Below are 15845 nucleotides of genomic sequence, written 5' to 3'. Positions count from 1 at the left end.
CACAGTGGGCACGGTGGGCTGGGGTTGGACTTGGGGATCTGAGAGGTCTTCCCCACCCTGAATGATCCTGCAATTCTGAGCATGGAGCACACATAGGAGCCCCAGCCATGCACTGGGACATCCTGCTGCAGGTGGTACATAAAAAAGGACTGGAAAGTCCTCAAGCCAACATGCTCATAATCTGTATAAAAGAAAGGAAATGAGGTGGTGAAAAAAGAATGTTTGGCAAATCTACTTTTGAAATTGATGCAACATCAAGTTTTCTGGAGGATGCAGAGCAATGACAGACAAGGTCACAGCTCCCTGCGTGTTTATAAAAATAAAATCATGAACATCAAAATGCTCTAAATTTGGTGACATTCTACTGATCTAAATAGCACTTTTTCAGCTGTTGAAATGTAAGGCAACTCTTTCACATAAACACATTAGGAAATTACAGCTGTAAGTGCTAATTACCTCAAAGGACACCAAAATTAGCCAACACTAATGAGTTGTTCTATTTTTTTAATACTACAGCAGACGTGTGCCTCTAGGAAAAAGTGAAGACTATAGGAGTGATAGATCTAATTCTGATACATCTCAGTTACTCACGAGATGCACTTTGGTAGCCCAGGTGTTTGACAGAAGCTGTCACTGCCATCACTGATAAATTTCACTGAAAGTCATTTGACAACTGATCTTGGTAGCTGCCAGTGCCCAAACCACGCCAGACAAAGTTTTGCAAACACTGCATTTCTCCTGCAGCTTGAACACACTGCACCATTGAGTAGCACGTGGCACAGCACTGCACAAATTGCTGTTTCCGTGACCAGGATACTTCCCTCTTCCCCAAAAAAGAATTTAGCAGTTTATCTTCTCTTCCTTTGGACTCTGCAGAGCCTCTAAAATCATAGGACCCTTGGAGTTGGAAGGGACTTCTGAGGGCTATCTAGTCCAACACCCCTGCAATGAACAGGAACAGGTTGCCCAGGGCCTGATCCAGCCTGGCCTTGAAAGTCCCCAGGGCTGGAGCATCCACTTCTCTGGGCAAATCTACTCCCTTAAAGCTTGAAACCATTTCCCCTTGTTCTATTGTCACAGACCCTGCTGAAGTCTGCCCCCTTCTTTCTCATAGCCCCCCACCAGATACAGACAGATCCCTCTCAGGTCACCTCACAGCCTCCAGGCTGCACAGCCCCAGCTCTCAGTTGTCCTTATAGGAGAGGTAGGACGGTGTGATGCAACTCATCAGAACCCACAGACTTGTGGATGCTCAGGTTCCTCAGGTGGTCACAAACCTGGTCTTCACTTACAGTGGGAAGGATTGCTTCCTCAGTTCCCTCCTACCAAACCAAATGTCTGAGGACTGTGCGGTGAGCATTTATCAGGGAAGACCGAGGCAAAACAAAATTGTTAAGAACCTCAGCCTTCTCCATGTCTGTTGTTACCAGCCTGCCTGTGTCACTCACTATGGGGATACACCTTCCTGGAGTTTCCCTTTTCAATCTTCACAGATATTTTCTTTTTCCAGACCATGACTGATCTGCAGTAACCATAGAAGAGGTGTCTTATGCTATTCTGCAGCATCATTCAGCAATATATTGACTGTTTTGAGAATGACTTGCCCCTGCTTACTAATACCACAGCATACGGAGGACACGTGGGTTCGTGAGCTGGAACAACATATCTGGAGCACAGCAGGTCTCCTGAGGTACATCAGCAACTGATCTGCACTATTGGTCCGTTGCCATCATGAGGAAGCTTTACTTCTCCCACCCACGAGTCTGACATCCGTCTATACATGAGATCTTACACCTCCCACCCATGAGTCTGACATCCATCCATGCTCACAAGGTCCCACCTACACATACAGACATCATCTCCCACCTACCAGCCTGATATCCATCCATACATATGAAGTCTCGCACTTCCCATCCATGAGCCTCGCATCCAGCCGTACACACAAGGTTCTACATCTCCCACCTACAAGCTTGATATCCATCCACACATACGAGGCCCTACATTTCCCACCCTCTAACCTCACATACATCTCTCCACAGATCCTCTCCCTCCCCAGGGGTAGGAACGTCTGGATTTTGTGTTGAGGGACACGGTGTAGTGAGTACTATTGGTGACAGGTGGATGGTCGGACTGGATGATCTTGAAGGTCTCTTCCAACCTTGATGTTCTGTGATTCTGCAGCCCCATCCCCTGCCTCGAACCATCCTGGCATGCCTCCTGGCTGAGCTGATTCAAACTGCTGGTCAGACGCAAAGCTACCAGCTCTTTTGTCACTAGCTCTGTTTCTGTAGGACTGTTGAGGCTCACAGAGGGTCCCCACGACTGCCCCAGTCCACTCCATGTCTCTAAAGGGAGCACAAAGCTTAGAGCTGTGGGAGAAAATCTCAGAGCAGCTCTGCTGACCCTGTGCATCTCTGCAGAAGACGCTTAGAGGACAGCACAAGTGGGACCGCAGGCTTCACATCTTTTGTTACGGGGCACCAGAACACGTTTCTAGGTTGCTGACTCAAACAGAGCAGATGAGAGGTGGCCAAACACGAACTGTGTAGGAAGCTACCGTAGGCGTTCAGAGAAGGGAAGATGTGGTCACATTTCTTTGAACTCCTCTCCAGGTTCTTGCATCGTGTATCACCACAGAGCATAGGGCAGGCAGCACAACTGCCTTCTTCCTTGCATATGAAGAGCTTCGTTACACACAGATAACAATTAATTCACCACCTCTCAGGTCTCTTTGATGATTTTCACTGCAGCTTTTCTCTGCCAATACACATTCTAATAGAAAAATAGCAGTTTTAAAATCTTGTACCCTGACTATAGAGCATCTTCAGCTCTTTTTTAAACTAAAGGGGGAAGATTTAGGTTAGATGTTAGGAAGAAATTCTTTACTCAGAGGGTGACGAGACACTGGCACTGCTGCTCAGAGGCCAGGCAACATGGAGCCCCGGGCAGCCTGATCTGGAGCGGGGCACTCAACTAAGATCTCTAAGTACCCCTCCAACCCAATCATTCTATGGCTCTATGATCTTTAAGGACCCTTCCAACCCAATCATTCTGTGCCTCTATGATCTTTAAGGACCCTTCCAACCCAATCATTCTGTGGCTCTATGATCTTTAAGGACCCTTCCAACCCAATCATTCTCTGGCTCTATGATCTTTAAGGATCCTTCCAACCCAATCATTCTGTGGCTCTATGATCTTTAAGGATCCTTCCAATCCAATCATTCTGTGGCTCTATGATCTTTAAGGATCCTTCCAACCCAACTATTCTATGGCTCTATGATCTTTAAGGTCCCTTCCAAACCAACCACTCTGAAGTTCTATAATTCTGTGACTTGATTGTGAGCCCTCAGGGGAAGCAATCCCACGTGCAGATCCAGCCTAGCGGTGCTCCAATCCAGTCCTATGAGAGTGTTGTAATGTGTCCATGTTCCCTGTTGAAGAGCAGGAAACTTAGCTCAGATTAAATTTAGTTTCTTCTCTGCTACTGCGAGATCAGTTCCTAGAGACCACTGTCAAAAACATCAAAATAAAACCATTAGGGCCCTTTCTCATACAGTTGTCCATGATCAACTCCTCTTCCTGATTCTCTCCAGACGTGAACGATCACTCAGGAAAGATCCATGTGTAGAATTAACTGGGAACAGAAATTTCAGCTCACACCCAAACTAATTTCCAATGGAGATCCAGTGGTGTTTAAAAGTCCATCCCTGCCTCCCCCGAGATGACACTCACTGCTCCTGCTGATGATCTGTGCCCCTGCCTGTTTCTGCAAACCAGCTTAAAAATGCGGTGTAATGTCATTTAATGGAAAATCGTTCTGCATTTACAGCAGGAATGTGAAGTCCTGGGCTGAGGCACTGCCTGGGCGATGTACTGCACTGTAAAATAAGGGCTTTTGAGTGGACAGAAAATCAATTTCCCTATACTACGTTCTCAGCAGCAGCTGAAATGATTGCGGTGCTATTAAAAGATACTCCCTGTTCCCCAGACAGACACTGAAAATGGAGAAACCAAGCCCCAAAAGTAACGTCTGGCAAGTAAAAAAAAGTCTTATAAAGGTCACCTGAACTACCAGCACTGCCACTTCAGTGCCTGCCATGAGAACCACGGAGAAAATACCGCATGCTGAGAAATCACCCCAAAGCCAAACTGCTACAGGCTGTTAGGATGAGTGCAAGGAGAAGAGGCTCAGCAAGCATCTGCAGCATTTTTATTCTGAGTTATCAGCTGGGGTAAACCTTTCTTATGCATCGGTCTGCAACGTTTGGAAAGAATCCATGAAGTTCTGAGGATTTCAGCTCAGGCAGCTCTCTGTGACCATCAGCAAAAGCTTTAACACCTCTAACGATTAGGAAATGAGCATGAGCTGTGTTTTGAGGTGAAAAGAACTAACTCCTGGACTAGAATGATGTCAAGAGCTGAGAATTAGGGAGTGTGGCTGCATTGGTCTCAGCAGCAACAGAGGCAGTCTGTGCAATTATATGTGTACTTTGTTTTTAAAAGGTTTCGTCTCCCACAAGGGATGAAAACAACAACAAATCTGACTGGCAGGAGTGCTGATGAAAATGAAAGCTGCAGATTGTTCCAGAGACATTCACCAGAGCACCAAAAAGCCACGTGTAACCACACCACACATCAGAAAGGAACAGTGAAGGAACAGTTAAAAATAAAAAATGCTTTATAGATTGCAATGACTCCTTCAGAGCTGATAACGATGACCAAGCTGGTAGTAATCAGTGTTTATACAGGACTTGGCTACTCTTGGCTACACTGCCAATATAAAGAGGCACTTATATGGCAAACACTTTGCTGAAAACTGGAGAAGTGTAGGAGAAATGTCAGCTCCTCTGAGGTGAGCACAGGGCAGAGGTATCTAGACAGTATCTTTAGAATGCACGTCACCCTTTTCTTAAAATTTAGTGAGGCAAAAACTGTTTTTATCCTCTATAGGTGAAGCAAGATGCTTTCAGTCACTTGAGGTAAAGCTGCACAGCATCCAACATTTATGAAGCCTCCTCACATCCCTACAGCTCAATATGTAGGTATATATAATCTGCACGTAATTTAAGTATTGGTTTGATGTAGAATCATGGAATCATTCAGGTTGGGAAAGAGCTCTCAGATCCCCAACCCCAGCCCACCCCACCGTGCCCACTGCCCACATCCCTCAGTGCCACATCCCATGGTTCTGGAACACCTCCAGGGATGCTGACTTCCCTGTGCAGCTGTGCCACTGCAGCACTGCTCCTGCAGAGAACAAATGTTTCTTAATATCCAACCTGAACTGCCCCTGGTGCAACTTGAGGCCATCACCACTTGCTCTATCACCGATTACCTGGGAGAGAAGGACAACCCGTACCTTGCTTGGTCCTCTCATCAGTAATACACCATTAACCTGGCTTCTCACTAGAATTTCTGAGATATGCAGTGACCCATCTCAGCATGGCTTTTGGGACACAATTCTGTTGATGGCCTGGTGATTTTCCTACTGGGAAAGGAGGAGGGAGCTCGCAATGGCCACAGTGGGCTGAGTGCCAACACGCCCCATGTTTCCTCCTGACAGGGCCTCTGCGGCAGGCTGGAGTGCAGTAACAGCATCTGTAGTGGCAAAGAAGGCCAGAAGTTGTTCCGATGCTACAGTAATGCATTCATGAATCATAATCATAAGTCTGTGAAAATGGGCAAAGAGTGGTGAGGTCTGATAACACCAGGTTACTTGGAAGAACACACAGGGTGACTGAAAATTCATAGGTCTTGTATGACGACCTCAGAAAGGTGGTGTTTTCATAGGATTATGAAATGGTTGGGTTGGAAGGGACCTCAGCATCCGCTGAGCCCCACACCCTGCCACAGGCTCAGGTCTTGAACAACGTGTGCTGTTTTCACCCTGAGCCTAAATGCAACCAGGTGTGCTGGAAAAGGACGATAAGGACGGAATGGCCTGAGGTGGAGCCTTCATTTCTGAGGGTGCCACTGACCAGGAGCATCAGACTGCTGCTGCTGCCGAGGATCAGGATTTCTGCCTTCAAAGAACCCCTATTTAAGCAAAGTGTGCTTTGCATGTGGACATGGAAAGCACACAACCTCAGTATCAGGGCACGCATGGTTCAGTACTGATTCAACACGGAACAAGCCTTAGCTTGAAGGCATAAGGAAAAAACACAGATGCAGAGAGCTTAAAGGAGGAACCCACCATGCTGGTGAAGCGGGAAGGTCAGCCTATACTCAGAAACAGCTTCCTATACGTGGAAATCCAGAATATCATGGGGAAGGAATTTCATAGAATCACAAAACTGTTAATGTTCAAAAGATTTTGATGATCAACCCGTTACCACTGTGCTCCTTGCTCACAGAATCATTTAGGTTGGGAAAGACCTCTGCAACCCCTAAGTCCAACCCCAGCCCACCGTGCCCACTGCCCAGTGCCACATCCCCACAGTCATGGAACACCTCCAGGTTTGGTGACCCCACCACCTCCTTGGGCAGCTGTGCCACTGCAGCACTGCTCTCTATGAGAAGAAATGTTTCCCAATACCCAATCTGAACCTTGCAACTTAAGGCCATTACTTCTCATCTTAAATTTCAGACAGGTCCTTTGAAACACAAGCATTTCCATTGCTGTTAGTGCAGGCAGCAGCCTGAGCCCTGTAGTTTTGAATGGGCTTTCCCTCAAAACTTGCATTTGCCTCGTGTCAGCTGGAGACTGATTGAATGAGTGCTGTGCCACTGCTTACACAGCCCCTTCCTGCAGAGCCTGTGCTCAGCTCAGCAGAAAAACAGCTCTGACTGCAACACGGTAGAGTTGCAAGGTCTGGATGAAATGGAACAATACATCAATTTCCAGAGACTCTCAACAACTGCACATGCAACAGACTGTTTTAGCCTCTAGCTGAGGGAAACCATGTGAGTGCAGGCAGAGCATATCTGTGCACCAGGGCTCAGCAAGGAGCAGTGCCACGGTTCGCCTCGAGCAGCTGCAGACACAGGCAGCAGCTTTCAGTTCCCCCTTGCTATGAGCGCTGCAACATGTTCCTCATGTGGAATCCATGCAAAATTCATGTACAAAATCCTCTGCTGTACAGTTTCAATTCATAACCCACCTTTCCATGCACCTGAATGCCCACAAGCACGGAGCCAGGTGTGGGTGCTTGGGATCACAGCCAACAGCTCCCATGACAGTAACATCTACAGAAATAAAACTGCTGGAGAGTGAGCCTTGGGTGTTCTATAGCTCATAACGTGGATAGGATGGCATAAAGCAGAGGATACACCAACCTAAAAAACTAGGAAAAAGGGACATTTCTGGTGTTGCAGATTGCTCGGTAAGTTGTATGTGACACTTGGGAAACAGCTTCCTCCTGAGTCACGAGCACAAACAGGAACTGGCTGCATTCAGAAAAGCTGAGATATTTCAACCCAGTCTTTAACAGGAAGAAACTAAATGACATAACCCAAACAGAGTTCTTTTGAATTCTTTTTTTTTGCTGTTGTTTTTTTTTCCCTTTGCATTTGTTGTGGGCTGGTGGCAGCAAAGCACTCGCTGAAGGTGCTGCTGTCATCAGGGTTAATTACAGAAGCTGCCAGCAAAGCGGGCACGTGGCCTCCAATGCTCTGTTGTCAGACATTCCTCCAGACTGAAAGATAATGCACTGAATTCTAGGCAGGGAACAGTGCTTTATTTCATAGAATCATAGCATCATTAAGCATGGCTATTAAGGTTGGGAGAGACTGCTAACACCTCATTTTTTTCCCTTTTTGCTACAGCTAACTCGGGTTGTGCTCTGCTGCAGAGACCTGAGTGCACAATGATCTCAGAAGGTGACACACACAGAAGCTACACAAAATCCTCCTTCTCCCTCAGGATGACTCTGAGTAGAAGGGGTACAACAGGAACATCCAGCATGGAAGAAATTACAGGAAAATCCAACGTTGAATGCTGTTTTTTAACGGATAGAAGCCTTAAAAGTCTGGGCAGATGTATAGTGCAGTGATACAGCTTTATTTGGGGGCTGGAACTAGACGACCTTTTAAGGTCCTTCCCAAACTAAGCCATCCTGTGATTCTATTTGCATCAGCATGCAAAGCCAGGTCTATGTTCTGCTCAAGTTGCACTTCAGTCTGCTGAAGTTTTGCAGCTGGCCATAGAAACAAGACTAAGTTACACATGATTTATTTCCAGACTCCATAAGCACAGACTACATTAGTACAGGGGAGCTCCGAAACAGCCCCAGATGTACAAATGAGGTGCAGCACAAGTAACGCTGAGCCCACTGCACTTCTTGCTCACGGAGTGCATTACAACAACAAATTGCAAGTCGCCCCAAAACCAAAGTGAAAAGACGATAAAAGCATCTGGAAGTGAGGTATTTACACTTAAAGTTTCAGGATGATTTAAAAGAATGTGAAACCAAAGTGTTTTGGTTTTACAAGCACCGCACCGCATCCAAAAAAGCTGTGCTTTTATTGTCAGTCTCAAAAGGTAACAGCTGAGAAACTGCTTCCCATCAGGGCCAAAGAAAAGATATCTGTGTCTCGCTGCCCATCGTCACAGAGCCAAAAGAGCACCCACTCCATCCCCTACAGCGCAAATCCCCAGCAGCAGCTGCCTGCTGGAGCAGCATCCCCTTACCTTCCAGAGGAATTGCACGGAGCTGCTCCATGAACATTATTTCTTCTGCTTAAAATCTGCAACCTCGTGGCCTCCTCCAGCCTTCTGCTTATGCACAGATGTACAGACAATGATGCAGGAGGGTTGTTTTAAATTTTTTCCTCTGTGCTCCTGATTGGCTCAGCGCAATGCCCATGTGGGTCCACAAATGCGAGGTTTCTACCCCTTTTAAAATCAAAGTGTCAGTTTTGCTGCTGTCAGAGCACTTTATTTTTGTACATATAAGGAAGTGGCTGTTGATGTTATCTGAACGTGCTTCCTGTTTTATATGTATATGAGCAAAAATAATGGCACGTTAAGCTGAGCCGCAGTTTCAGAGAGCTCAGGTTGGAGCCTCCGAGCAAAACGCAATGATGGGAGCACACCTCAGCTGCTCGCTGTCTGCCACGGTTTGCACTCACTTCACTGATTCCCATCAGAGATCTGTGTCCTCCCAACAGCAGCCCTCCTCCCCATGCAATAAGCTGCATGAGCAGCGCTTCCTAATGAGGTTCTGGGATGCTTCCAATCGCAAAGGGCTCAGCATACCTCAACTACTGCACAGGTAATAAAGCAGCCAGCAGCCAGGCAATGCCACCAGAGCACTCTGTCTGAATTTGGGCTATCAGTTTGGTTTTTTTAAACCAGGAAGGAGCCCTCCAAGTGTTTCATGTAAGCATCCAGGAAGTGGCTGTGTAGGAGTGCTGTGTTCCAGAGCTGACGCTGCGGAACAAAACGTGATGAGAACCTAATTGGAATTTAATGTCTTTTTGGTTATTTCAAAGCAGAGCAAACAAATGTATGAGCAAAAACGTGCTTCTGTGCAGAAATTCTTCCACTCTGCCTCTTGGATATTATAGCAGTACAATTAAACTGCAGGCTTTGCTAAATGAAGCTGAAAGAAAAAAGTCTTCCAGATGCATGCAGAAGGTGAAACCTATGAGCTCAAAGCTATGGAATAAAACAACACCAAGAGCACAAGAATCATCAGAAGAGCTTGGGTTGGAAGGGACTTCAAGGATCACAAAGCTCCAACCCCCCCACTGCAGGCAGGGCCACCAACCTCCACATTAATACAAGACCAGGCTGCCCAAGCCTTGTTTCCAAACCTAAACCACAAAGCATCAAAGGTGCATCCAGACCCAGACCTCGCTTTGACCACCACTGCATGGCATACACAGCATCCCAGCTTCCCCCTCACATCCTGGAAGGAAAAACAGCTGAAATTCTGGGGTGGGTGGAAAGCTGGTCTATGTTCTGATGGTTTGTATTTTGAAAGATACCATTCGTAATGAAGTTATCTTTGTTTTTTGGACCATCACTACATGTTTCTAAAGCCCCCCATGAAACACACAGACTGACACAGACCGATAACATCTACTGGAGGTCTCATGGAAGAGCTGTCAGGTTGAATAATAGGAAACATTTCCTTTCTGAAGGAGTGATGATGCAGTGGCACAGCTGCCCAGGGAGGTGGTGGGGTCAGCAAACCTGGAGGTGTTCCAGAACCGTGGGGATGTGGCTCTGAGGGATGTGGGCAGTGGGCACGGTGGGATGGGTTGGCGTTGGACTAGAGGATTTTGGAGCTCTTTGCCAACCTGAATGGTTCTGGGATTCTATGAACAAGGACCCCTGCAGTGTCTGAGAGCATCCAAAGGAGCAGGGCCAAGCTGCAGGGCACAGCTGCAATGAGACGAGAGAGAGTAGAGGGAGATCATAGAGAAAGTAAACATGCCCTGCGAAACAAAAGGTACAGAGGTCACCAGCAAAGCCAAAAGTGCCCAGGGGAAGCCCCCGTTGTGGTTGCTGACTTCTTACTGCTTGTCACTGACACAGTAGGTCAAAAAGTCACCAAAAATGGTAAATTTGTCAGGATGGCTGCATTTGTCCCTGTGCAGAGGAACAGAGGAATAACATGTGGCCAGGCAATATGAATCTGTGCTCACACTGTGTGATAAGAGGGAGCTTACTAAGAGCCCACACTCTCATAAAAAAAAAAACCTCTGAAAGAAGAAAGTAGCAGGGAACTTGTTTATGACTTCAAATGTTCTTTTGTGCAACATAAGCTCAAAAAATGTTATTTTTGTATGGAATTTCTGACTTCTGGTTGAGAGAAGTGCAGGGTTTCGTGTCCTAATGAAGAAAATCTTCAGAGAGAAATCTCTGTAAGAATTTCACACACCATGGCACAGTAATATTAAGCTTCATAAAAAGGGGAACCACACTGAAACACGGAAACGACCTACAGAGAAATTAAGCAGTGCATCTAAAAGGGCAAAGCAAAAGCCAACGGCAAAGACATCACTTAAGTTAACCATAATAGCTTCCTGGAGAAAATGTTTATCAAATGTGACTCCAAAGTTTGAAATATGCTTGTCTGGTTTAGCACCAGAGTGAGGGGGATTACTGCAGGGTGCCTGAGGAAGCATGCCCAACCCACACCGTTCAACATACACAACATGAAAATTGGGCACACACAGCTTGTTGGCATAAAATGTTCTTCTGCAGCACAGACTGAACTGCAGAGAACTGCAAAAGGAGCTCAGAGCACCGTGGGAAGAGGCAGTGAAATGAGGGAGAATTCTGAAAGGATTAAAGGCAACCTAAGGGCCAAAGGGAAGAACGCAGCCCACACGATGAGCTCGGAAATGTACTTTGCTGTTAAGGAATGGATTCCAGACTCGCAGACATGTAACCCCAACAGCACTGAATCATGGAATGGTTCAGGTTGGAAAAGACCTCTGAGATCCCCAAGTCCAACCCCAGCCCAGCCCACCATGCCCAATGAGCACATCCCTCAGTGCCACATCCCCACGGCTCTGGAACACCTCCAGAAGGTGACCCCACCACCTCCCTGGTGGGGAGCTGTGGGCACTGTGCCACTGCAGCACTGCTCTTTCAGAGAAAACTATTTCTTAATATCCAATCTGACCTAGACAGTCCTGATAATAGGGCCCATAGGAGCCCAGAAGGCTCAACAAGGCCAAGTGCAAGGTGTTGCACTTGGTTTGGGGCAATGTGAGGTACATGTACAGCTGTGAATCGCTTCATCCCTGGAGGAGCCCGAGGTCAGGCTGGAGGGGGTCATGGGCAGAAGCCAGCCCACAGCAGGGACTGCACCTGAATGGTCTTTATGGTCCCTCCCAACCCAACCATTCTGTAATTCTATGATGTACTGCCTCATATTGCTTTCCCACCTGTTCCCTACACAGAGCTCCAGCACTTTCAGCCAGAGCAGGACTCATAGGACTTACACCGAGCTGCAAATACAGAGACTGTGCTTCCATTTTCACTCTTGCAGTGCCCTGCTGGCACAGGGGCAACTCAGGCTGCACCGAGCTCTGCTGGGCCTGGCAGCAGCTCCACGCATCTGCAGCGCCAACAATTCATTGCACAGAAATGCCCTCCCTGCTCCAGCACAGTGGTGTACTGAGATTTTCTTAAAGGGAAGCTCAAGGAGAACACCATTTCCGCTCAGAAACCCGTGAATGCCTTTGTGTGACACTAAGAGGTGAGTTCATTAGCAATTAAGAGCTGCTCAAACAAAGGAAAACAAACCTCAGGGGAACAGAAGGAAAATAATCGGTGACACCACCGACCACAGCCACACTTTTAATAATGAAGTTGGCTTCGAGTGCATTAAAGCACTGTGATTCCTAGAAAGAAGAATAATCAGTATCTGGCCACAAAAGAAGTGCAAAATTCCCTTTTTTATTTGTATTGGAACTGCTAACTTCAAACTTTCTGCTTTTGAGCTCTGGGTAACTTTTGCCACCTCTTTCAGCCTACAGATTCCCTTCCTTCTTTCTCTGGTTCCCAAACCACGCAGGGTTCTGTTTGCTCTGACAGCAGTAGCACCGTATGTAGAACTTTTACACAAAAGCCATGCACATATTGCTAGGCAAACAATCTCTCTAAGATTTTTGCACTTCCTTGCAAGTTTTTTACATAACGCCCCATTCCGAGGCTTTGTTAGGAATGAAAGTATTTTAGCCACACTACTCACACTTTCTCTTTCAAAGGATTAATTTGGAGTCAAGTCTTACTTCTAAACTTTTAACAATGCCTATTTTTGCAGTGTTTTAAATGCTCACAATTCTATCTAACAGTTTCCTTTGGTTTTGTTTGCTTGCACTACATGGAAAACCCCACACACGGTTGAGTCCACACAACCCCAGCTGACCTAAATGCTCTGTTGCATGGCTCCAGTAGTGTCAGAAAACTGCTTATATGCCTCCACCACTGCAATGGAAATAAGCTTTTCATTCTGTTGCATTTCAGCCAAGAAATTCCGTGCATGACTGAGTAGAAAGAGAAAGGATCAGATTAAAGGTAAAGCAGCTGTAACAGCAGCAGCGACACTGAAAGACACAGGAATACCCACAAGAGAAAGGTGCAACCACTGCTTACAAGAAAGAGCAAAGGATTTCTAGTAAATGTATACTGCATCCTCAAATTTTATTACATACACGTATTTTTTTTAATTAATTCAGCACTTAAACAGATACTTGACCAGAATTCTGAAGGAGGAATGAAGATTCAGACACTGATCAAATGAATGGGTTCTGGAATTAGACGTGGGCAAAGGAAACTGCAATGTGTTACTAATACATGATGCAACTACTGCCAGCCTCCAGTCAGACACTGTGGCAAGATACCAGGATTGAAAAGGGAATGGAATGCATTATTTCCTTTGCTTGATCCCCCAAAACACCAAAGATATTCTTCTGCAGAACATTCAGAATTTAGGTACTCTTGAAACGTTGCTGAACTTTCCTGTATTATTTAAAAGTGACTGATGCTTGAAAGTAAGTTTAAATACTCAACTGTACAGAATACCTAAATATTGCTGAGTCTGTGAGGGAAAGAAGCCCAAAGCAGGAAAATGGAGCCCAGTCCCACAGCCCCATCAGTCTCCATAACAAGCTGTAATCGCAGAGCTTCGGTGCTCACTCCTAGTCAGTGCTACGTGCAATATCACTGAGAGAGGCCACAACCAGAAGGTGCAGTGGTTTCAGGAAAGAAGGGTTAGAGTTAGGCCTAGGGCTCATTATACAGGGTTCAATATAAGGCCCAGGATAAAGAGAAAACCTGTAAAAAACCAATGCCGCTGTTCCTAGGTCTGAAGCACAGTATGCTTGTATCAAGGATACACACACATTTAATTGCAAATATTTCTTTTTTTGTTTCAAGGTATGCTGCACTTATGATGTAAATTCAAGTCAGCAGCATAAGCTGTAAACTAGACTTTAGGCTCCTGTAAGGTCCTGTCCCTATATGGCAACAGATGGGATCGGCAAAAAGCTGGAAGTCCTTCACAGAAACCACGTTATCATCTCTCCTGAGCAGGAAAATTACCTTTCCTTTTCCACCTGCTCTTCTTCCCATCCTTGTTCGTGCACCCATCACTGCTGCTGCTGCTGCTGCTGTTCTCAGAGCTCTGTGAGTCGGACTGCGCGTCGCTGCTTTCCTCCGAGCCATCTGAGAGCTCCTTCAGCCCATCCGGAACGTCCTTCTGCAAATGGAGCCAACAGGTCAGTAAGCCCACATAGCAAGAAATTCCTCACTTAATAAAATATTTTTAAGTTGCAGTTTCCTTCATTTAGCCAGTGCCTGTTGTTGACTTTTTATCCTGCAGAGACGTGTCAGAAGAGCTCAGCTTCAGGCCTGTGCTTTCTGCTAGCCCACATAAAACACGTGCCTGCTGGTGTGGCTCTCACACTTCCCTGTCACCATCTCTCATCTCTCTCCCTGCACACCCCCTATAGCTGCCTATCCCCAGTCACCATCTATAATGCACTACAACACACTGTAACACGCCACAGTGACCTGCAGTGCACTCCAACACTCTGTAAGGCACTGCAGGTCCACCATTCTCACACCTAACATTTCAGACTGGTAACAGCCAGCCCTTGCTGCCTGTCCACATCTTAGCCCAGGCTGCCCTCTAGCGATCATCACCACTCAGATTTTAACCTGCATTGTCGTATTAGTGCTAATTAGCAACAATGCCTTGACTTCTGCAAGGAAGAATTCTGCAGGAATTGCAGCTCTGCTTTCTTTCTTAGATACATAGCTGCAACACGATTACTGTACAAGCAAGAAAGGGCTCAGGACAGCTGCACAAATTAGGTGTGAGTGTGGGCATCCTTTTGTCAGCCATCAGCTGGGCACTGATGTGCAATCTCTCCCTTCTCCTGGAGACAACTGTGTCTTTTCTCTGAAGTTACAGCTGTGACTGGTCTTTGCTTGTAGGTCCAAAAAGTAATTCAGATGACACTGATTTCACCAATTTCAATAATTCCAGACTTTTTTCCACCAGCCAGGTGACTACTAACTGGGTCAGATATTGAATATTTTCATCCCTCACTGCACAAACTGCACTGCACATAAAAAATTACTTGCAAGTCACGAGGGAAGAGAAAGCATAATGAGAAGCACGGAAAAATCTATTTATACCAAGTGTCACTTAAGCTGGTGAAGACGACACTTGTGTACTCCTAATGCTCACCTTTCCTTTATTCAACCTTTTTTAAAGCGTAACTTTTGGAGAGATAATGTTACTCGCTTGGCACACAGCAATTATACAGTCCCTTATTTCAGACTGCTTCAGGATGTCTCCTCAGTGATGTGCCACAGCTGACCTTGCTTTGACAGGAGGTTGGACTCTCCAAGGGTCCTTCCCAGCACCTGCAGACAACTTGCAGTGCTCTCCTTCCAGCTCTGCCCCTTCCTCAAGACCTTCTATCACCGTGCCTTGTCTGCATTGACCATCTGGCCCCTCAAAATCTCCCAGAACCACAGAATCATTAAGGCTGGAAAAGATCATTTAGTCCAACTGCAAACCCACCGCCGACTGCTGACCACATCCCTCAGCGCCACGAATCCTGACCACCTCCAGGGATGGTGATCCCACCACCCCCTGGGCAGCCTGTTGTAATGCCTCACCACCACTCTTCTGAAGGAGAGATGTTTCCTAAAATTCAACCTGAATGTCCCCGTGTGCAACTTGAGGCCAACACCTCTCATCCTTCTCTCTTTTATCTGGGAGAAAAGGCCAACCTCACCTTGCTACAGCCTCCCTTCAGGTAGTTGTAGGGAGTGATGGTCTCCCCCAAGCCTCCTTCTGCTCCAGAGAAAACAATCCCTGCTCCCTCTGCTGCTCTCCATAACTGTGCTCCAAGGAAGATGTCAATGC

The 15845-nt window shown here is 46.4% G+C and overlaps 1 protein-coding gene across 4 annotated transcripts in view; it reads right to left on the bottom strand.

Annotated features, from left to right (window-relative positions):
• ASXL2 (ASXL transcriptional regulator 2) overlaps positions 1 to 15845 on the bottom strand; it is an 88259-nt gene that overhangs the window by 34623 nt on the left and 37791 nt on the right. For 3 of the 4 annotated variants that reach the window (XM_042813357.1, XM_042813107.1, XM_042813187.1), the window contains one exon: positions 14006 to 14162. In XM_042813357.1, the coding sequence (XP_042669291.1) occupies positions 14006 to 14162 (157 nt within the window). Of the gene's footprint in view, positions 1 to 8629; positions 8818 to 14005; positions 14163 to 15845 lie in introns of those variants that run through there. The other variant, XM_042813276.1, reaches the window with a different exon arrangement.

Source organism: Centrocercus urophasianus, unplaced genomic scaffold (genome assembly GCF_019232065.1).
Source record: "Centrocercus urophasianus isolate 14NV4802_14NV808 unplaced genomic scaffold, USGS_Curo_1.0 seq_10, whole genome shotgun sequence".
In the NCBI taxonomy this organism is placed as follows: Eukaryota; Metazoa; Chordata; class Aves; order Galliformes; family Phasianidae; genus Centrocercus; species Centrocercus urophasianus.
Note: the sequence above shows the minus strand (reverse complement) of the source record. Positions and strands in the feature narration are given on the sequence as shown.